Genomic DNA, 23,052 nt, shown 5'->3' on the forward strand with positions numbered 1-23,052 from the left:
ACACGAACACTCCCAATATCTTTATTATGTATGACCAAGTAAAAATCACCCATTTCTTAGCTCCACTTCAGTGTAACTATCATATGCTTACCTGATCACCTGAATATCCAAATGTTCCACCTGGCTGAATCTGGACTGAAAATTCCAGCAGTGTTGCAGGTGTAGCTGCTGAAAGCTATGTTAACTGATCTCTTGTTTCAACTACTATTTAAATTTAGACTAGGACCCAGTGGGTTCTATCCAGGTGTCTAAAATGTCTGGTCTGCTCATGTGCTGCAGTCACTTCTGATACTCTCCTCTGAGTGTCCCTGCTGCTAGAGTCCCTGGCTGTCAGCTGTGACATGGGCATCATTGGTTGTGGTCTTCTTTTGGTGCCAGGCAAATATTGTTTTTCTCTCCCAGCCCTTAAAAAAAGAAAGAACTAAATTATGTTGGTCCTTCTGCTGCTTTTGATTTATTATTGAGATCTGGTACACATGTGTTTCATGTTCAAACTTCTGCTCTACCTCTGAGGATAAGGAAAGATGCAAAATATGCTATAATGTGATATGTACCTTGAGCATAAGATTTGCATGTTCAGGACATAGTTCCACAGTTCTACAGTTTTATAGCTTCCCCAGATATATACAATTGTATTAAAAATATCTGAATATTTTGGAACATTAAAATATGTGTTCACTGTTGCCATACTACCTTAGTCATCTTCTTTTGATTATCATCTGTACCTAAAGAGACTTCCAGTCATACCTCGGGTTACAGCCACTTCAGGATGTGTCTTTTTGGGTTGCGGACCGCTGAAACATGGAAGTACTGGAATGGGCTACTTCCGGGTTTCAGCGGTTGCACATGCGCAGAAGCACCAAATTGCAACCCACGCGTGCACAAAAAATGAGAATTTCAGCTTTGGTTTAATATTTTTACCTTTTCAGCTTATTACAGAAATAAAATGCCCCTCTTGTCATTATTTCTCTAGTTACGGCAGCCTCCTGTCAAACGACTCCGACTAAGAGGAGACTGGTCAGATACTGGACCAAGAGCAAGGCCTGAAAGTGAGAGAGAAAGAGATGGTAAAATCTTGTCTTTTGTAGCTTGATTTCAGTTCAAAATCTGAATCAGTGAATAACAGATTATTCTGTTATTCATTTCTGGGATTTATGTTTTAAAAATGGTATTCCTAGCTGGTTAGTCAGATAGTGGCACCTTGTTTTACTTGAAGCAAATTCCAACTTTCTGGTTTTTCCAGTAACCGAGCCTTTTCTTACTGCTTTTATCAGCCTTAGTTCAAGTCAGCAAGGTCACTGGCCCTTAATAACATGTACAACATGAATATAGCAGCTCTTATCAAACAGACTACTCATCCTTGGTTGAATCTGGAGAGGGAAATTGTAGATGGATTGAAATCTCAAGCTGCCAGATCTTAACATGTAGGATTTTCCCTGTCCTAGTTCCTCGCTACTGAGATGAATTTGGTATTCTCTTGCCACCAACAGGAGGACAGAGGAATTGCCAGTTAAAAGTTTGTGTACAGGTCATTAAATTACTCAGCTGGGATCACTTTTCCCTGCAGACAGTGAGTCAAACACTACAACTCTTGGCTGAAGCAATTATAGCAGAGAAGGGTTTTTTTCTCACCCCTTTTTTTCTTTGTAATAGTGTAGTAATTAGGTATGATCAAACGGCTGAAAAAATGAAACCAGCAAAGCCACACAGACTGGGTGTCTTTAAAAAGCACTAAAAGCATTTTTAAAATTTTGTTTACAAAGTCTAACAGTTTCTGAACAATGAAGAATGAGAAAACCAATATGTTGAAAAAACATATTGAGAAATATTTTCACCTTTCAGAGATGTAAATATGCAAAATTTCAAGTAGCAGAAGGAAAAATATACTGTGCTACTTCACAGTAAAAGGATTGACACCTCTCTTTATATATAGGTGAACAGAGCCCTAATGTTTCATTAATGCAAAGAATGTCTGACATGTTGTCAAGATGGTTTGAAGAAGCAAGTGAAGTTGCACAGAGCAACAGAGGAAGAGGACGATCTCGGTCTAGAGGTGAATGTTCTTAACTGCCTTCAGCATGAAATGACAAGGGGATTTTTGAAATAAAAGATAGTAATCAACATTTTTAAAAATGGCACACTTGGCATAGGAACATGAGAAAAGCCATCTGAATCAGGCCAATGGCCCATTTAGTCCAGTATCCTGTTCTCAAGGTAGCCAACTAGATGCTTATGAAAAGACCAAAAGCAGCACTCTCACAACTTGTGATTCCCAGCAACTGGTATTCAGACACACTGCCTCTAACTTTGGAGGTAGAACCTAGCTATTGAAGCCTAGCCTAGTAGCCATTGATAGCCTTATTGTCTTTGGATTTCCTTTCTCCTCAGTCTTCCAGCTTTATCAGATATATCTTAATTCTAGGGCTATGACGGAGGGGGAAAAAACTTTTCTCTAAACCAAAAACCTCCAAATATTTCAACCTTCTTCACAGGAGACTTGCTCCACCCCCTTGATATTTTTTTCCAGCTGTACAACATTCTTCATGAAATGAAGTGACAAGAAGTGAGCACAATATTCTAAGCACAGTCATATGTAGGGTTGTAATCTGGATTTTCCCAAACATGTCCTCTTTTTTCAGGTTTAAAATGTCTGTCAGGGAAGATTTTTGAAATTTGGCAAAATGTCTGGGTTGTTTTTTTTTACTACAAATTGACTGCTCTTGTGCAGAGTAGACAGTCTCATATAATGCATGTATGCGTGCACAATTCAATAGCATCCACCGTCTGCAATCTTATTTTTTTGATGCACATCCGGGCCCTGCTGGTGTGCTTGGTGCCCGTTGTGTAGGAGCGGGCGGGTGGGCAACCCTATACCATATATTAGTATAATGGTATTCTGATATTAGCAGTTTTATTTTCAGTTCCTTTCCTAATGATCCCTAGCATGGAATTTGTCTTTTACAGCAGCAGCTTCACACTGGGTCAGCATCATAATTAAGCTATCCACTACAACCCCAAGGTCTTGTTTGTGGTCAGTCACTCCAGCTCAGACTCCATGAGTGTATATGAAATTAAGATTTATTTTTTGATGCAGTGTGTATCACTTTACACTTGTTTATATTGAATTCCATTTGCCATTTTACTGCCCATTCACTTAATTTGGAGAGATCCTTTGGAGTTTATCATAATATTTTTGGTTTTTAACACTGAAGTATTGGGTACCATCAGCAAACTTTGTTATCTCACTGCTCACCCCCTATTCGAAGTAATTTATAAATAAGTTAAAAGGTACAGGTCTGAAGTGGGAGGACTCTACTTTCTACATCATCCTTTGGGAGACTATCCTATTATTCCTGCTCTCTGCTTTGAGTGATTTGACCCTCCTGATGTTCCCTTTCAACTTAATTGTTTACCAACCCCCTAATTTTTGGGAAGTTTCCTCTTTTGAAGTCAAATGTGGTTTGTGTTGGATTTTCTTGGCAATTGTCCATTTACATATATGTAAGTTCAATAGCAGTATGCTCAGTGTTTCCAATTGGTTTAATGTAGAGTTGAAAGTGTACTGTGCTGAAGATATTCTTTGTTTCAAATGTGACATGGTATGAGAGTCCTCTTTTGAAAAATAAAGTTGCTGTTTTTCTTTAAAGGTGGCAGCAGTAGATCAGATGTCTCTGCTGCTGGCAGTGTCTTAGCAAGTGCTGAAACAGAGGCCACAATGGAAGTAGATGGTCCTGAACAGCTGCAATCATCATCATCTACAGTGTCAGCTCAAGCTCCCTCAACATCTTCCTCGACTGAAAGCCCCCCATCTACTTCCTTGCTATCCTCTCCTGATAACGAACAAAGGCCATCTTTGGAGACCCCTGCACCTCCTACACTCCATCAGTCTGGTATGTTGGAATTAAAGTTTCCATCTTTGGGCACTTTAAGTATCTCATCTATATAGGTTTGTTGAATGTGTGGAATTATGGAATGTGGATTTATTATACCAATAATCAACTAAGTTGTGTATGTGGTAGTCGAGGAATATGTGCTTCCAGAAAGAAGACACTCAGGTGGATTGACTAATCATTTAGTGTATAAAGACTACTATTATTTTAAATAGCCCTTCATTCAAAGCTCTGTGATGTTGGAGTTTGGCTGTAACTTGCTACAACACAGTCATCTGTTGTGATCTGCCTCCCAAATGGCATGAAACAAAATACCTAGTTCTCTGTCATCTATCATCAGGGCTCTCCCCCAGCATTTTAACATTTTTGAATATTACAGGAACCTTTCCTGAATTGCATCCTATTTGGTTGACAGTTTCCCCAGCCATCTGGGACTTAACTATTAAATTATTCAGACTATAGTTGCTTTGACTAGAAATAAGACTTTTTTGCACAGGTAATGTATTAAAGCTGAAGTAACTCCATTTTATAACTTAAACTAGCAAGACTAGAAACTTTGGGTGGGATCCAAAAATGTGCTCAAGAGCTTGGATTTGCCATATCACAAACTGCTTTTGAAAGATTCCTCTTTTTCAAAAGTTGCTTGCTTTGTAGCATTGGGTTTACTGTTGAAGAAACATGAGTACAGTTGAACCTCGGGTTACATACTGTCCTCCTTACGAACGCTTCAGGTAACGAGCTCCGCTAACCTGGAAGTAGGTCTCCTGGTAGTGAACTTTGCCCTGGGATGCAAGCAGAAGTCGCGCACCGGTGGCGCCCATTAGCAAAAGTGCGCCTCATGTTAAGAATGGTTTCGGGTTAAGAATGGACCTCCGGAATGAATTAAGTTCGTAACCAGAGGTACCACTGTATAAAGTCTCCTTTGACACATGCAGCTAATTGTGCTGTTCTTTGGGTTCTTGATCACTGCTGTTTGCACAGTTATGTTAAGTAACCTTTCCAACAATTGCTATCTCTTTAATTGTGGTAAACACACCATAGGCAAGAATTAAACAACACGTAATCATAGTGATTTTGGTTATAATAGCACTTCATTTTGTACCACTTCTGCATCTGTGTTCATGCAGTTTGATACATTTGCTGCTGTGATATAAAGAGAAAGCACTGTCCAGGCCCCCTGCATCTCTTATACATACTTGAATTGGGCTTTTCTACCTATAGATGTGTGCCAACTTATCTGTGCTCCGATGGCCATATCCTTTAGCAGTAGGAGATACAGTTTCTCATTTATCAAAAAGCAAGAGCTCACAATAGACCTATTTCCCTTCAGAAATGGAGTGGCATTACAGAATTTGGTAGCTTTTCTATTTGGATTGTTGGGAACTTCTCCTTCCAACATATGCCTTGGCTTCCTTTCTCAGTCTCTCTGTGCTGTTGTCAGAATACACTTTTTTCAGACAAAAACCTGCAACTTTGCCAAGTACAGTTATAGAGAATGGGAAAGAAATGAGGCTTCTAAAGTAAGTACTATAGGGAAATGGACTTCAGAACTGCAAGTTTTGCTTCGGAGGACGTACCAAGAGGAATAGTAGTGGAATTATGCTTATTTTGTTAGGCTGCTTCACACTTTACATTCTGTTTTACAATGTCATTCCATTGTTTCATTATATGTTTTAGATTGGTTTAACTGTAAATTGTGTCAATTTGTTGGAAGCCGCTTTCAGGACAGAAAGATTATGTAGGCTTTTCTATCCTATATACAGTGCAGCACAGTATAAGGGAAGCTGTACAATTGTGTTTGAAAACTATTGTACATGGGGTATTTCTGTGCAGAAAAAAAATGTCATGTATGAAGATGCCATAAAAGTCATATATTGAAACCCTTCCACTGCCTGAAGCCCTGTAATTTTCAGGAATGAAACTGAGAGATCAAGTAAAATTTTTCATTTAATAAGCTGGGCAAAGGCTAATGAACATTAGGAGGCCTGTTAAGAGTCATGCTCCATTGTTCCCACATTCCTCAAATATATTGCATCCTTAGTCGCACTGGCATTTTCAAGTCGATCTAATTGCTGGCTGCTGCTCAACTGTGTGCCTCCTCCATGAGAGGTCTGGAGGGTGGCAACACAAGAATGGACCTTTTCTGCTCCCCGTTAATGGAATTCTCTTCTCAGGGAGGCTTGCCTGGTGCCTTCATTAATATCTTCAGGCACCAGGTGAAAATGTTTTCTATAACCAGATCTTTGGCTGATTAATATTCTATGACCTTTTAAATGTGCTTGTGATATGGGGAAATATTGGTTTGTTTTTGTTTTATTATGTATTTTGTGTTCTCATTTTATATTTTTATGTTATGAACTGTCCCATGATTTTCAGATGAAGGGTAGCATGCAAATTTGATTACATAACAACAACAACAACAACAACAACAATAATGCTAGTTTTGTGGTTCTTTGAATCCTCACCCTAGGTCTTCGGATCATTCAGAGGAAAAATGTTTATAAATAAATATGTAAAAAATAATTGCTATAGCAAATGGATTATAGAATTGTTTTCTCTTATTTTTACTTTTCTCTCAAGCTGCTGTGCATGCTCATGCATAGTAGTCCTTTATGACTTTAAAATAATGCTTGTTCAGCTATAATATGGAGTTACTCCAGATAGTTATCAGATTTGTAAATGTTGAGACTTTTACAAAGTTAAATTACTGTCTGTTGACAAAGTAGCTATTATTCACCTAAGTGAATCTAGTTACAACTTTTGTGTTCCAGAGGAGTTAGTACCTTTGTGCTATACATTGTGTTTGCATGTAACATTGAACCATAGTATAATGCTGCATGGATGAGTCTGAACAAACGCAAGCAAAGGATTGAACACTCTCCACTTACTTCATCCTGCATGGACAAGAATGAATCATTGCAAGAGTTCAGTATTAGGAAATCTCTGCATAGCATTATGTTTAAACCAGAGACATCAACTCTCACTTGTTTAGTAAGCCAGTTTCATAACCCATATCTTGAAGTTGGCTTACTATTGATGTAAGAATTACAGGGTGTAGATTTTGATTTTTAAAATGTTCCAATATTAATTTTATTGAACCTTTGGCTAGAATGTATTCGGCTTGATTTTGTGTGCTTCCATTTTATGACTCCTACTCTGCATTCCTTTCCTATCTGACCCTGAAAATGGCACAAATGATCACGAAGGATGTTTTGTTATATTTGTTTTGAGTTAGCACCAGGGTGAAATCTGGCAACTCCTTGAAAGGTTCTGAGGAAGAGATAGGGACAGGAATGTCAACAACCCTGTCTAGGCCTGATTGCTAAGGAAACAGTGATAATGTAGGACATTTGAGACCCAAATGGCCAGAGCAGTTAGGGACACCCCAAGGTAATTGTGGGGGTGAAGTTAACGGTATGGAGCCAATGCGTGTTTTACCTCTCATGACCTGTAACCTTTCTTGTTGTATGTAGAAGGTTGTTTTGGAATGTTTTGATGTTCATGACTCTTTGTGTGCTGTGGCTATAAAACCCTTGTTCCAATTCTCCTTGTGGCAGACCTTCTTCTTAAGTGGCTAGAACAACCATGTTAAGTTGAGCTCTGTCCTTTTGCAATAGTATCTAATAAAGTCCAGGTCCCTAACTGGATCTGCTGGAGCTTGCTGTAATTCACTTGGTTCCATGTTTTGTTTAAAAGCTGTTTCCTTACCTGGGTAATGAACAAGTGGTGTAGAAATAAATTGTTACCACACTGTGAAACTGACTGGAGTTTGGTTTAAAGCAGGACCTCTGGTTCAAATGCATTGCAGAGCAGAGATTCCTTAAAAGTAAAACTAAACTCTGACAATGTCCTCCTGTCAGACAAGAAGGGGTATGAGGGGAGCACAAAAATGTTTTCCTTAGCCTCATTCAAGTAGTGCTGAACTACGTTTTATTGTTGCTTGTGAGCTAAGCTGCTGTCTCTGGCAGAGTTGCCATGTGAACCAGGTAATGCAACTCAACAGAGAGAATACAATTTCTACTTAGCTTATTCCATTTGCAGATGCATTACTGTCATTGGGGAACTTTCATGACTTTCCTTTTCCCATGCTATGCATTATGGGTGTGTGCATGCATGTTTCTTGAGATGCTTTATTCTCTCATGAAAAATCAAATCATCCAAACAATTAGATCACAATAATAGTAATATTGTATTTTACTGTGTTGTGGCTGTTACAGCCAAACTTTTCTTTAGGCTAAATAGTCCAAGTTAAGTATTAAAACCAGTTTAAAATTAATTTCCTATCATTACAGCTTAAATGATCTGTTACTCAGAGACCATTAGAGTTCTGTAAGCTTGGTTACGAAACAGACTGATCTAATTGATAGTAAATATGCAAAGATATCTATATGCCTACATTAAGTCAAATACCAGCTGATCTTCCCTACCTTTGAAAATATTATTAAAATCAGTAATTTTAAAGGGGCACTCACTATTTTTTCTCTACCTGTGCTTGTAGTTCCTGTTCTTATCCATTTTTAATCTGTTGACCATTTCAGCAGAGTTATCCCTTTCAGCAAAAATGCTGCTGCTTCTTTTTAGTAGACTTTGGTAACCACAAGTTTCTCACTTCTCAAAGAATCATTTCGAAACATTGGGCTGCATCAAATAGTGCCTTTGCCTTATTGGAAAACACTTCTGCTTACATAAGTTAGGGCAACCGATTTTTGCTGACTGCTCCCTTGGTGAGGAGGACCCTTCTAAGCGCTGAGGGATCCTCCTGAACAGAATGGTGTATGTCTCAGAGGCATGCATTAGTTGAAGGGAGGAGAATCTGCCAGAATCAAGTGCCCCAGCTTATGTGAGCAGAAGTGCTTTCCAATAATTGATTCAATATTTGTCTGCCTTTGAAACACTTTATACATTATTTTCCCCCTATGCTGAGATAGTCTTCATGTAATTTTTTAAAATGTATTGTAACGTGTAGAATAACACAAGGGGAGATTGGACTGCTGATCTATGCAGAGGTTGTCCATTCTGAGTATCTGTATTATGAAAAAAATGATGTCACTCTTTCCCTTATTACAATATACACAAATCTTTCTACATCAAGCTTCTCTCTCTGTATTGGGGAAAAAAAGTATGAGATAAGTTTCTTATTTCAGTACTGTATTGGTCTTAAGGTTACTTCCCAGTCTTAACTGTGTTTTATCACATACCTTCTCTATTTACTACAAAAAAATTACTCATAAATAGGGAACATGTGGCTGCATTACTTATGAAAATTTTGTATTAGGATTTAAAAACAGAATCTGGTGGGAAGAGTCACTTTTTAAGAACCGTGCTAGTCACGCTTCAGTTCTCTCTTCTTCCTAATACCATGATATGTAATGCAAAAGAAAACTTTTAAGAGAAAGTATCATCTATTGCACAAAGGATACTCTAGGAAAGCTCCATATGTATGTGTTTCATATCATCATGCTTTTTGGTACATTATTCTTTACTTAAATGGCTAAATAATTGGGTAATAGTTGGAGACAATGAAGCATGAATAATGAGCTTCATAATTCCTATAATTTAGAAAGGAAATAACCAATAAAACACATTTTATTTTCCTTCTGAATATTAGTAGTTTGCTTTTAAACAAAACGTTTGCTGCTTTTGTTTCTCTACTCAATATCTATTACCTCGCTCTTTAGTCCTTATGTTCTTTTTATCCTATGTTCTATGCCTGTTTCTTTTTACACCCTTTTTTTCCTGTCTGTCAGAATTAATGGCGCCTGAGTTAGCTATACTCCGTAGGGGCCTGCAGCGGCTGAGGCTTAAGAAGGCTGAACAGCAGAGACAGCGAGAGCTAGCTGAGGGTTCAGCACAACAGTCCTCCAGCTCTGATCAGTCTTCCCCTAAGGGATCCCCACAGGACCCTCAGCCTACAGGTTGTCATTTGTCAAGGTTTATTAAGCAGCTGGTGTAGTTACATAGTTTGTGCTGCTATTGTTTGCTGAGATGCTTCCCCTCAAGAACAAGAGAGTGAATGCAGTTGCTTCTTGCGTGTTCTTGGCATTTGGTGGTGTTCATTCATCACAGTGCTCCAAAGTAACTAATACTTGGCTGAATATCTCCTTACTTCTGTAACAATTTTGTTAAGTATAGTTCCTGTTTGAATAATATCTGATCCATAAGATCGACTGCTTCACTATGCAAAGTTGTAGAGTTAAGGGCTTCCTATTCCAGCCTGATGCACTGAAAGAAAACTAACCCTAGCACTCACCAATGTTTAACTTTGGTTTCAAATCCCATGCTTTGCCCTCCTCACAAGCCTGAAATGAAGTGGCATTTTAAGCAGCTCTTTCACATCAGCTAGGAGAAAGAGGCCCCTTATCAGATGAAGTTATTTTAATTTCTATAGACTCTTGTTTGGGCCTTTTTGAATTTTGCTTTGGGTGCTAAAATGACCTTAGCTGAAATTAATTTTGCCATATTTATTTGTGGGAATGATGCATCTTGGCTTCCTGTTACCCTTGGCTGTGACACATACCTCAGTTTAGGATAGATGACATTATTGTAGAACAGGGTGACTTCCATTTTGAGGGGCATCAACCATATTCCTGATCAAAGTTATCCTTCCCCCAGTCAAACTGCATTGCCACAATACTTGCTAATTGGTAAACTGATTCTATTGTGTTAAAATGCATGGCAAAGGGAAGTTTATCAGCTCTGTTCCTCATAATTTGTACTTTTTTTAGTAGCTGGTGGTAAACATTTTAAATAGACATATTAAGGGATCGTGAGGCGTAATTGTTTGCAATGAACTTGAGAAGTAAAATTCCACTTGATCTTTATAAACGTTCACATCAAAAACAGAGAGATCTGGTTCATACTCTGCCTCTGCATGTAGATTTTATATGTGTAGAAGCAAGTTTTGGCTCTTCCTGTCTTATACCATGTGGAGAAGCTGAAGTTTAAAAGGCTAAATGCTTGAAATTGTAATATAAGTAGACCCACTTCATGCAACTGTGTGCTACAAAATGGCTATGGGCAGATTATGTAGATTTTTATGCAACATATGTAGATTTTTATGTAGCTCAAAGATTATAACACATTTAGGCTTGATGGTGAAACATTTGTGATCTTAAAGCTTGCTGCACACCTCACTGAGCCTTATACCTACATACTAGGAATATATGCAAGTAGTTAGGTGATATGTTTTTAAGTATATGTACTCAGAAGTAAGACACATTGAATTCTGGGGGATTGGCTTCCCTGAAAGTTCATACAGGATTGCTGCTTTATTGCCTTACATTGGAATTATTTTGAATAATTTGTTCTTAGTTCTTTGTATGTGTGATCTTAACTTTACCACTCCCTCACTTATACAGGTTTGTAGTTGAGGTTAATTTAATATATTTAACTAAAACTGATTGTAAATCACATTTTCTCTCTCAAATCACTGGTCTACCTGAGACTGGATTGCTTGTGCAATGTCCTATTGTAGAAGAAATATAGATACATTTTGGATATGTTTGATTAGAGTAATTCATACTTGGATCCTATGATTTTGGAAATGGAAGTACAGTCATCAGTTTTCTCTTTATAGATTTGGGAGCTGATTAGTGCAGGTTGCAACTATGCAGGTTTTGCTGACTTGCAGATTGATAAGGTAGCAATGCAGTGTACATAAGTTACACTGCATTGCAATTCTGTGAACGGTATATACTCACCATCACTTACATGTATTCGGTATCAGGAGTGCCAACTTGGCCCCATGACCATTGGTGCCCAGGTCTGTGGATGCATGCAGCGTGCATGGCCCTGGCACGAAAATTTGTCGGTGCCCAGCCCCTTCATGGGGAATTTTTTGGGTGCTCGGGCACCCAGGGCCCCAGGGAGTTAGCACCTGTGCTCAGTACTTTTGGTCTTATAGGACATGGTTTTGCAAAAAGAGAGACAAAGCTTCTGGTGCAAATCACAACCAGTGGACTAGAGCTACCATTGCAAAACTACTTGCAATTACATTACAAACAGTGTAGAGTCGTACCTTAGAAGTCGAACGGAATCCATTTCGGAAACCAAAGCGCGGCTTCTGATTGGCTGCAGGAAGCTCCTGCAGCCAATTAGAAGCCCTGGAAGCCCCGTTGGACGTTTGGCTTCCAAAAATAGTTCACAAACCGGAACAGTCACTTCCAGGTTTGCCACGTTTGGGAGCCAAAACGCTCGAGAACTAAGCTGTTCGAAAACCAAATTATGACTGTATTGGTGGAGAAGATAAAGCCCAGCTTAGAGAATTGCCTTGGAGCAATGATACCAACAAGACTGGGTTCTGTGTGGCAACCTCAAGTCTTCTATTGGCATCATGTCAGGAGCTTTACTAAGACAGAAGAGGCTTCCTTTCTTTGCAGAGCTGCACGTCCTAAAATTATAGATTGGGTTGTGTTGTCCAGTGATAGTTACTGTGTGTGTGTGTGTGTGTGTGTGTGTGTTTGTATGTGATCACTAAAACTTTCAGTTATGTTATATATGTGTTAGGAGTTGGTTGTGATTGCTTCTGGTGTCTTCTTTGTAATATTATGTACTATATAAGTTCAGGCATCTGTAGTCAACCATCTTCCACCCTACATAGTTTGCTCCTGTGCACCCCCCATTTTTTGGCCTTTTCATCATTTTTGCTTATCTTGCACCAGAGAAGAAAACTACTTATTGAAAATAGGTTTTAAATTTGTCCCCAATTGCTCTTGAGCTTTAAAAATCTGTTTTTCCTCAGGGAAAACTGAAAGGTAACAACACACAGTTACTAACAATCTACTAATAAGAAAATGAAAACAGAGTCTATGCTTCTGCTATTATTCATGTAAAGGTTGTTAAGAATGTTTTAAGTTTACACACTTACATGAGATTAAGTTCCATTGAATTTACTACTGAATAGTGATGCCTTCGGTAGTGCTACAAAACTCTTGTTAAAAAAAAATGCTTGTTTGGTTATTCAAAATTACACAAGGCTGAATGACACAGTTATAGGAAAACCTTTGTTGTGTTTTCTAGTTATAAGAACCAGCAAAATCAAGCAATTAAAAGAGTGGGAACATTGTGCTGAAATCTAATGTTTTAAGACTTCATAGAGAGACAAAGGCACAGGCAGGTTGTTCAGGCAGGCAGCAAGGTGCAGAAATACAGGGTGGAGCCTGACATGCACAGCAGCAACAATTTCTAATTAAAGAGCAATAGAAGGCAAGGTTAGCAAAGCACTCAGGACCAAACTAGAAGTGTATTATTGAAGGGCTTTTTTCCAGCCAGAGTTCACTGGAGAGAAAACGTCATGTTCCAGAGTCCTGTCCCATCTCCATTTCCATCTTGATTTCCCTTCCTATTTGGAAATCCCTTCCTTCCTTGCCTCATTTTCATCAATTCCTCTCTGGTTTGCCTAAAAAGTTTTATAATAATTATAATTAGTATTTATTGGATTTCTAAACCTCTCTTTATTTGAGGATCACAGGGTGGTTTACAATATAAAAACACAAAAATGTGTAACATAGTGACAAACAAAAACAATAACCCCATAGATTTGTAATTAGGGTCTGGGAGAAGAGGAATCTTTTTGTCACTTATCTTTAGGCACCAGGCAAAAACATTATATACAATATAATAAAAACACATATAATATATATACGGTATATAATATAATATAATAAAAACACATATAATAGGTAGCACAAGATCTTTGTTTTATATAATTTATATCCTGCATCTTTAGTTCAAACTAATTAATATATCGTAGGTGGCAAGTACAAATATATTAAAACTAATTTAACATTTCTAAAATCCAATGAAGCAGCAGTAACAGTGGAAACAGCAACATCATAGGAAGCTATTTTAAAAGATTTTAAAAAATAAAAATGTCAGAAAGACATGAAAGTAAAAGAATCAGATGAGCCTCCTGGGGAGAGTATTTCACAATAGGGGCACTACGTATGAAAAGATAATTTCCACAATTGCCACATGATTAGCATGTAGAGCAGGGCCTCCAATGACAGTTTTAATGAAAAGGCAATCACATGTCCTTCACATACCTGGTCCTAAGACATGCTGTTCCTTTAAACAAATTGTTTTGTTGGCTGCAACTGTCTTCCAGAAAACATTCATATTTTCTATACTTTAATAGAAACTATTTCCAGAAACGTACCAAACCCAACTTTCAAAGAAGAATTTTTAAATTATCCATTGTACCTAGTACCATCCCATGGAGCAACTAAAAAAAAAAGTCTTTCCTTCTTTGGATATTCAGCTAATTTGCAGTTCTTGTTCAGGATTCCGGTTAAAAATTATTAAACACATTTACTGGAAACATTACTGATTTGTAATATTTAGACATTTATCATTTACGATAGATAAGGCTCTGCGTAGATGGCATATCTTTGAGGCAGCAGAAATGTTACATGCATTTCTAAATCTTTGTTTTCTACTTCCCCTTATTGCTGTTGTGTTTGGACCTTTCCCTAAGAGTTACAAGGTGATCATACCTAATACGTAAGCGTTTAATTTTGCACAAGCTCCAAAGCTCTACTTTTAACGAAGCTATTACTAAAATAAACAGAATTGCCCTCAGAATTATTATATCTTTACATATGTGGTATGTTCACACTTACTAACACTTTGTTTTCAGATGATGAAAAGGCAAGTCCACATCCTGGAACAAGTGAACCTGTTTTAAGTTTACATTATAGTACAGAAGGAACAACTACAAGCACAATAAAATTAGACTTCACTGATGAATGGTAAGATTGCACTACTTTTCCCAATTTTAGCTATGACTTCAGTTGTAGCATTTTGGGGTGATCAATGGGCTGTATTCAGTACTGTCCATGTGCAAGTAGAACAGACTTCCACTTGTGGTGGGACTTTGCCTTCCTTGTCTTCACCGCACAAATCTGTTCTGGAATGGTGGGGGACCTTCTAGATGGGGGGAGTATAGGGGGCTATATGGGGAGGGAAGGAAGGTGATGTGAAGTCTGCTTGCACAACAATGGATACTGCCCAATGGATTTAAGTTGTATTTTGGTTTACTCTGAGTATGGTTAACATTAGATCTCACACTTGAACTTTTTCATTTAATAGCTTTCATATGCTACACTGCCAGAATAACTTCATTAGGAAAAAGTGCTGAGTTAGACCAGAGAAATATTGTGTTAGGCTAGATGCAAGGTTTAGGAATTGTATGAAAAATACATTTATTTCATACACCCAAGCTTTACATGGTGCTTTCAGTATTTTAAAATCATTTTGAAAAGTCTTTCAGGCATTATTTCATTACATTTACTGGGATAGTAAATTGTACTGGAGATCATTTCCGCCCCTGGGATTACAAATAAAACACTTTTCAGTCTTACTATATGAATTGAATATCAAATTTAGCAGAGTGGGGTACGATAATTGCAGTAATAAAACAAAAGCAGGTGAAACAATAAAAAACAATATTAAAACACAGAGAGCAGCTTATTCTATTATTATAACAGAGCAGAGTTGAGAATTCAAAGATGCCTGAAAAATAGCAAAGTGTTAACCTGGTGGTGAAATTGATCTTAATTTGTCACCACATGGACCTCAGAGGGAGGGAATTCCATAGTCGGAGAACCACTGCAGAGAAGGTGCTCTCCTGTGTCATTGCATAATTTCCAAACGTGAGGTGCTGAGCAGGGCATCCCTGGAAGGGCTTTAATGCCTGTGCAGGAAGACATTGAGAGAGTGGTACTGTCAAGTCAGGACAGTTACATGGCTCCAGTGAACTATTCCACTCAACAGCCTAGCAAGCAGCAATCTATAGTAGCTGCAGCTTCCAGGTAATCTTCAAGGGCAGCCCCAAGTATTACAGTTACCCAACTGGGAATCCAGATTTTATATTCTAGTACAGTGGTGCCTCGCAAGACGAAATTAATTCGTTCCGCGAGTTTTTTCGTCTAGCGAATTTTTCGTCTTGCGAAGCACAAAATCCCATAGGAATGCATTGAAATCCAATTAATGCATTCCTATGGTCAAAAAAAGTCCAAACAAAGCCAAATTTGGTACAACAAGAGTTTATTAAGTGCTCTTTAAAGTCACACATACTGTAAAGAGCATTTCAAAAATTGAAGGAACAATAAATTAAGTTTCTAAACATGACAGGAAAAACATTTAAAAATCAACAAAGTGTACATTACATTTTCTAAGACTCTGGGGGGCCACTCAAAGAAGGTTCCTCTTCCACTCTTTGCTTCTTGCTGAAGAACCTGTCCATGGTCTGCTGCTTCATCCGCCTTTTCAGCACCTCCCTGAAAGGCGACATGACCGTCGTATCAAAAGTGTTCGCAAGGTCATGTGCCACGTGCTTGTTAGGGTGGTTCCACTCTGCAAAAGCCTGCACATCCTTCCACTTCATGCAAATATCCCTCAGTTCTTTGGAGGACAGCCGTTCCTCAGTTGCTTCCTCCTCTTCCAGCGAGGCCTGCTCCTGCGCAGCCTCTGCCTGCAGTTCAACCAGCTCCTGGGTGGTCAGCTCGTGGTCGTGCTCCTCCACCAGCTCCCTGACATCCTCCTCTGTGACCTCCAGACCCATGGTCCTCCCCAAGGCAACAACGTCCTGCACCACTGTTGACTCTGGTGCATCAGTCACTTGGTGCCACACAGTCCGGCCACAGGCTGCGCCAAGCGCAGTTCAAATTTCTCTGGCTGATCCCTTTCCAGGCCGTGGTGATCATCTTCAAGCAGGTGACGATGTCGAAGTGGTCCTTCCAGAATTCCCGCAGGGTGATGGTGGTGCAATCAGTCACCTCGAAGCCTCGCTTGAAAAGCTCCTTGGTGTAGAGTTTTTTGAAATTGGCGATGACCTGCTGATCCATCGGCTGGAGCAGTGGCGTGTTGTTAGGCGGCAGGAACATGATGTTGATGAAGCTGAACTCCTCCAACAAGTCCTCCTCAAGGCCTTTAGGATGAGCAGGAGCATTGTCCATCAGAAGCAAAGCCTTCAGCGGCAGGTCGTTGTCCAGCAGGTACTGTTTGACAACAGGGCCAAAAGCAAGATTGACCCAGTCCACAAACAGCACACGTGTGACCCAAGCCTTACTGTTGGATCGCCACATGACACTCAGCTGCTCCTTGTCGACCTTGTGTTTCTTGAAGGCCCGTGGGTTCTCCGAGTGGCACACCAGCAGGGGCTTGATCTTCAGGTCGCCGCTTGCGTTGGCACAGAAGAGCAGGGTCAGACGGTCCTTCATGGGCTTGTGGACAGGCAACTTGGCCTCCTTCTGAGTGATGAAAGTCCTTTTGGGCATCCTCTTCCAAAATAGCCCGGTCTCGTCGCAGTTGAAGACCTGCTGTGGAACGTAGCCCTCCGTCTTCACAGCCTCCAGGAACTCCAATGCAAAGTCTTCAGCCGCAGGAACATCAGAACTGGCAGCCTCTCCATGTCTGACCACGCTGTGGATTCCAGATCTTGTCTTGAACCGGTCAAACCAGCCTCTGCTTGCCTTGAAGACTTCTGGCTCGCCTGAGGTTCCTGGCTGTTCCCGGACGAGGTCTGCGTGCAAGGCCTTGGTCTTTTCACAAATCACGGCCTTAGTCACTGTGTCCCCTGCACGCTGCTTCTCTTCTAACCAGATGAGCAGCAACTTCTCGACCTCCTCCAGAACAGCGGGCGGTTCTTCACGATCCTGGTGACTCCCTTGGCTGCATCAGTCGCAAGGATCTTCTCCCTCATCTTCAGGATGGTGCCGATGGTCGATGGGTTCCTGCCGTACTCCCTGGCGAGGTCTGTCACACGCATTCCACCGTCGTGCTTCCGGATGATCTCCTTCTTTATTTCCAGCGTCACCTTCTCCTTCTTCCTCTCGCCGGCCTCTGCAGCAGCAGTCTTCTTGGGTCCCATGGCAGCACAGCTCCTAGCTTCGTAAACTCAGGGGAAAAAAATATCAGTGCTTCACACCCAAAAAATTCAAAAGCACCCAGCCACCCACCACACAGGAATTCAAACCCAGAACCAAGTCCTTGAATTCCAAACACCCAACCCAAAATCCAAAAAACCCCAAAAAAGTTTTAAAAGTTTAACTTACGAAATGGCTGCAAATCACCAAAGTCTTCAAAATCCTCAAATGGCTGCAAAAGAAGTTTTGGAAAAGCTTTAAAAATCACCAAAGTCTTCAAAAACCTCAACTGTTCCCCCAGCCACCCACCACACAGAAATTCAAACTCAGAAAAAAATTAAAAACAACAACAACATGGCCCAATGGTCACAGAAAATCATAAAAATGCAGAAAAAACCACACAAGCTCCCAGATTCTTGCAAACCCCTCCTCAACTGTTCCCCCACCCACCCACCACACAGAAATTCAAACCCAGAATTTTTTTTTAAAAAAAACAGCAGAGTGCCCCAATGGTCACAAAAAATCATAAAAATGCAGGAAAAACCCACACAAGCTCCCAAATTCTTGCAAACCTCTCCGCAACAGCAAGTCCTTGAATTCCAAACACCCCAACCCAAAATCCAAAAACCCCCCAAAAAGTTTTAAAAGTTTAACTTACCAAATGGCTGCAAAAGAAGTTTTGGAAAAGCTTCAAAAATCAGCAAAGTCCTCAAAAACCTCCAAAAAGGCTACCACACCCCGTGCTATGAGTTGCTCCTCGAAGTCAGGTCACAACTGCACCTCTTCAAGCAATGCACCCTGGGTATTAACGGTTTTACGAAAAAGGAAACAAACTTGCAAGACGTTCTCGTCTTGCGAAGCAAGCCCATAGGGAAATTCGTCTTGCGAAGCAGCTCAAAAAACGGAAAACCCTTTCGTCTAGCGAGTTTTCCGTCTTGCGAGGCATTCGTCTTGCGGGGCACCACTGTATATGAAGAAGAAAGCATTATGCACCAGATAGTATAATGGTCACAACCCACCCAGCAATAATCAATACAATATTTTGTTACAGAGCAAAAACAAACACTATTTTGGTTTTAAATATTTATAATTGCTTTAGTACTAGTATGTATACACGAACTCTTGTTATTTCTGAACTACAATGAAAATTACAAGCAGCTTTTTCCAAATGAGAATTGAAAGAGCGTGTGTTTGTGTGTGTGTATATATATATATGTATGGGGAAGACATCTTAAAGCAGCATAGATTGCATACATATTTAGATTTCCTGTATTATAATTAATGGTATATAAAATATCAAACTAAATTGATGAAAATCAATATTGTATATTTAGATATATTATACTGCTTCTACAATACTCAATATAAAGCATAAACTATCTCAATTAATGTTTTCTTATCTTTGCTTTTCGTTTCATTCTGATAGGTGTTAGTTTTTCCATGTCCACATTTTATTGTCATTCCTTCATGAAGCATATTGTATACAATCTCCAGTTCCCCCCTCCCATATAATACTCTAACAGCCATAGCCATTCAATATGCTAGTTTTTAACGTCCTTTAGAAACAAACACATCCATATAATTTTAAAGGTAATAAAGAGGATCTAGAGGGATTGCATATCATAGTATGCTTTCTGTAATCCTCTTAATAATTTTCCAGTAATTTTTTCTCTGCAACATTCCCAGCAAAAGAAGTTTGCTTCCTTTTCACGCTGTCAATATTTTTTGGGGTTGTTCTTCTTACTATTATTATAACATGATTAATATACCATCTTGTCATTACCATATAACAGTTCTTTCTGATTGCTGTCTTTAGTAAAATTTTATGGTGCTTATTACGGAGTATTTCCCATATCTCCATAGCGATATATTTTTTGCCTACTTTATAATATTATTTAACTAGCTCATACTTCAGTAATACTAGTAAATGGTTTTTATTCTGGGAATATATTTGAAGGGCAGCCTATAAATATCTAAAATAAATACATTCATCTGTTGAATGTTGTTGTTGCTAGGAGCAGTACAGCTTCAAGTTCCAGAGGGAGTGGAAATTACAGCAAACCTGAAGGTCAGGAAGAATCCCTGAGAACTCAGAGTTCAGAGACACCAATATTAGAGAGTTCAGAATCAAGTAAGATGTGAATCTGTTGCCTTTATAGCAATGATATAGCCACCATATATATACACATATACATACACCTTTTTGAAAGATAAAAAGTAATGTGTATATAATTGTAAGTGCACAGGATAAAATAACACTTGAAAAAGCGGGGGGAGAAAATGGAAAGGGGCGCGCGCAAATAACACCTATATACAAAAAACCAAAAACTAAAAAATAACTTATAAACATTACAAGATTGTTATTGTAGTTAGCCTGCATTTAACCTAATGCAGTGTTTATAGAAATGAATTCCAAATATTGTTAAATTTGTCCATGGCAATTCAACGGTTATATGTGATTTGTTTATGTGCTGCAAGTTTGTACATATTTTCTATCAATTTGTCAAGAGATGATATAGCTATCAAATCCACAACCAGCCTGATATTATCTGTGGCTTATCTTCTCTTTATAGAGCCTATTTGGTCTATAAAGGCTCTATTTGGTCTATGAAGGCTTCGCTGCCGCCCGCCAGCATTTTAAGATCGCCCGGGACAGCGGAGAAGTCTCCGCTGTCCCGGAAAGGCAGATGGGGGGGAGCAAAGACTTTTGCCCCCCGCCGGCCTTCAGAAGAGGTCCAGGACCTCTTCTGAAGGCCGGCGGTGGGTGAAAGTCTTTGCTCCCGACCGCCAGCATTTTAAAAGAGGTCCCCGGAGATTTCCCTATGGCCTTTCTTCTTGCGAAGCAAGCCCATAGGGAAATTCGTCTTGCGGAACGACTCAAAAACGGAAAACTCTTTCGTCTTGCGAGTTTTTCGTTTTGCGAGGCGTTCGTTTTGCGAGGCACCACTATACAAGCTTTGTATGCTTCCCATTCATACATCCTAGCGGTCAAAGTCTTAGCCTTTAAGTCAAAGAATTGCTTAGTCTCAGTCTTTATTTGTTTTACAAAATCTGACTGGTCAAATTTATGGGTTTGACCTGAATATTCAATGCAGAACTTTGCCGGGAATTGAATATACCGTATTTTTCGCCCCATAAGACGCACCGGCCCATAAGACGCACCTAGATTTTAGGGGGGGAAATAAAGGAAAAAAATTTTATTTCCCCCCCAGGTGCGCTGCGCTACACCAGGAGCTTGGGGCGTGCGGAGCTCAGCGCGCCCCAAGCTTCTGCGTGCCGGCAAGGTCTCCGCTAGCGTGGGAGAGCCGGGCGCCTCTCCCAGGGCTAGCGGACCCCTGCGCTAATCCAGAAGCTTGGGGCAAGCTGAGGTCAGCGCGCCCCAAGCTTCTGCGTGCCGGCAAGCAGTCCGCTAGCCCTGGGAGAGCCGCGGGGCTCTCCCAGGGCTGGCGGATCGCTGTGCTATACCAGGAGCTTGGGGCGTGCTGAGCTCAGCGCGCCCCAAGCTTCTAGGTGCGCGCAAGCAGTCCGCTGCCGCCCCAAGCCTCGCGCACCCGGCAGGAGGTCCCGCTGGGTGCGCGAGGCTTGGGGCGGCAGCGGACTGCTTGCGCGCCCCTAGAAGCTTGGGGCGTGCTGAGGTCAGCGCGCGCCAAGCTTCTGCATGCCGGCAAGCAGTCCGCTGCCGCCCCCAGCCTCCCGCACCCGGCAGGAGGTCCCGCCGGGTGCGCAAGGCTTGGGGCGGCAGCGGACTGCTTGCGCGCCCCTAGAAGCTTGGGGCGTGCTGAGGTCAGCGCGCGCCAAGCTTCTGCATGCCGGCAAGCAGTCCGCTGCCGCCCCCAGCCTCCCGCACCCGGCAGGAGGTCCCGCCAGGTGCGCAAGGCTTGGGGCGGCAGCGGACTGCTTGCGCGCCCCTAGAAGCTTGGGGCGTGCTGAGCTCAGCGCACCCCAAGCTTCTGCATCCCGGCAAGCAGTCCGCTGCCGCCCCAAGCCTCCCGCACCCGGCAGGAGGTCCCGCTGGGTGCGCGAGGCTTGGGGCGGCAGCGGACTGCTTGCGCGCACCTAGAAGCTTGGGGCGTGCTGAGCTCAGCAAGCCCCAAGCTTCTAGGTGCGCGCAAGCAGTCCGCTGCCGCCCCAAGCCTCGCGCACCCGGTGGGACCTCCTGCCGGGTGCGCGAGGCTTGCAGACACTCGCTGGAAGCAGGGGGAGCCCTCCAGAGGGCTCCCTGTGCTTCGGGCGACAGGCTGCCGCCCCAAGCCTCGCGCACCCGGTGGGACCTCCTGCCGGGCGCGCGAGGCTTGCAGGCATTCGCCCCATAAGACGCACCCCGATTTCCCCTTCATTTTTGGAGGGGGAAAAGTGCGTCTTATGGGGCGAAAAATACAGTAGTGTTTCAAGATTTTTGCCCTAGCAAGGGCTTTCACTTTAGCAGATTTAGAGCATGCCTTAATCACCTCCTTAAAAAAATCTGGAAAAAGAGAAAGATTAAATAGCCACCTTTATATCATTGTATGCCTGTTTTTCAAATCATTACACTCTTGGTTTATTTGTACTATTTTTATGGATATATTGTTATTGCTTGTATTTTTATCCTTTTGTAAATCACTTTGGGATTTCCTTTGGCTATGGGTGAGGAAAGCTATGAAAAATCTAAGTAAATTAAACATTTGTACATATACTATGAACAAAACAAGGTTTTCAATCTGATTTTTGGGGAGTTTGGAGCACAGGAGGTAAGTGTAACATCCATGCTGTGATTCACAGAGCTCTGTGGGATGCTTCTGTTAGCCCACATATCACAATATGATACTTAAACTATGCTCAGTTTCAGAAGTAGTGAGCGGTGTGGCATGTCGGGGTTGCTGTTTGAGAAAAACAACACAAACACATCATTAGGCTCATGAAAGAAGTTTCACAGTTCTTTGTACATTGACTTTAGTATTCTTTTGTAAATCCAGAGCCCTGCATAAAACAATACAGTTATCGTTTAAAATATAAAATTAACCTAATATTAAACTATTTATATGAATATATATTTTATATGAATTGTTAAATTCTTAATGTCCATGATAAGTATTCAAGATTAGTAAGATAAAAGAATCTCAAAAATAAACAAGCCTTGTAAAATGGGTTGCTGCAAAAGATTATGGAGTCATCTGTAAGAAGCTTGTGAATGTTAGATATTAGTAAGTGATTCTTGAGTCACTTTTATTGTTCCAGTTGAACATAAATAATACTCATTCACAAAACATTCTAATCTATTTCGATTAACATATGTAGAATCTACAGCTAGAGATACAGAT

At 40.6% G+C, this 23,052-nt stretch overlaps 1 protein-coding gene across 4 annotated transcripts in view; it reads left to right on the plus strand.

The window, feature by feature from the left end:
- DCAF6 (DDB1 and CUL4 associated factor 6) overlaps positions 1-23,052 on the plus strand; it is a 52,208-nt gene that overhangs the window by 20,127 nt on the left and 9,029 nt on the right. For 2 of the 4 annotated variants that reach the window (XM_081199212.1, XM_081199215.1), the window contains exons 8-13: positions 974-1,067; positions 1,934-2,053; positions 3,648-3,890; positions 9,638-9,805; positions 14,527-14,638; positions 19,771-19,886. In XM_081199212.1, the coding sequence (XP_081055338.1) occupies positions 974-1,067; positions 1,934-2,053; positions 3,648-3,890; positions 9,638-9,805; positions 14,527-14,638; positions 19,771-19,886 (853 nt within the window). The remainder of the gene's footprint in view (positions 1-973; positions 1,068-1,933; positions 2,054-3,647; positions 3,891-9,637; positions 9,806-14,526; positions 14,639-19,770; positions 19,887-23,052) is intronic. The other 2 variants (XM_081199213.1, XM_081199214.1) reach the window with 2 other exon arrangements.

The sequence above is a fragment of the Podarcis bocagei genome (genome assembly GCF_964188305.1).
Source record: "Podarcis bocagei genome assembly, chromosome: 6".
In the NCBI taxonomy this organism is placed as follows: domain Eukaryota; kingdom Metazoa; phylum Chordata; class Lepidosauria; order Squamata; family Lacertidae; genus Podarcis; species Podarcis bocagei.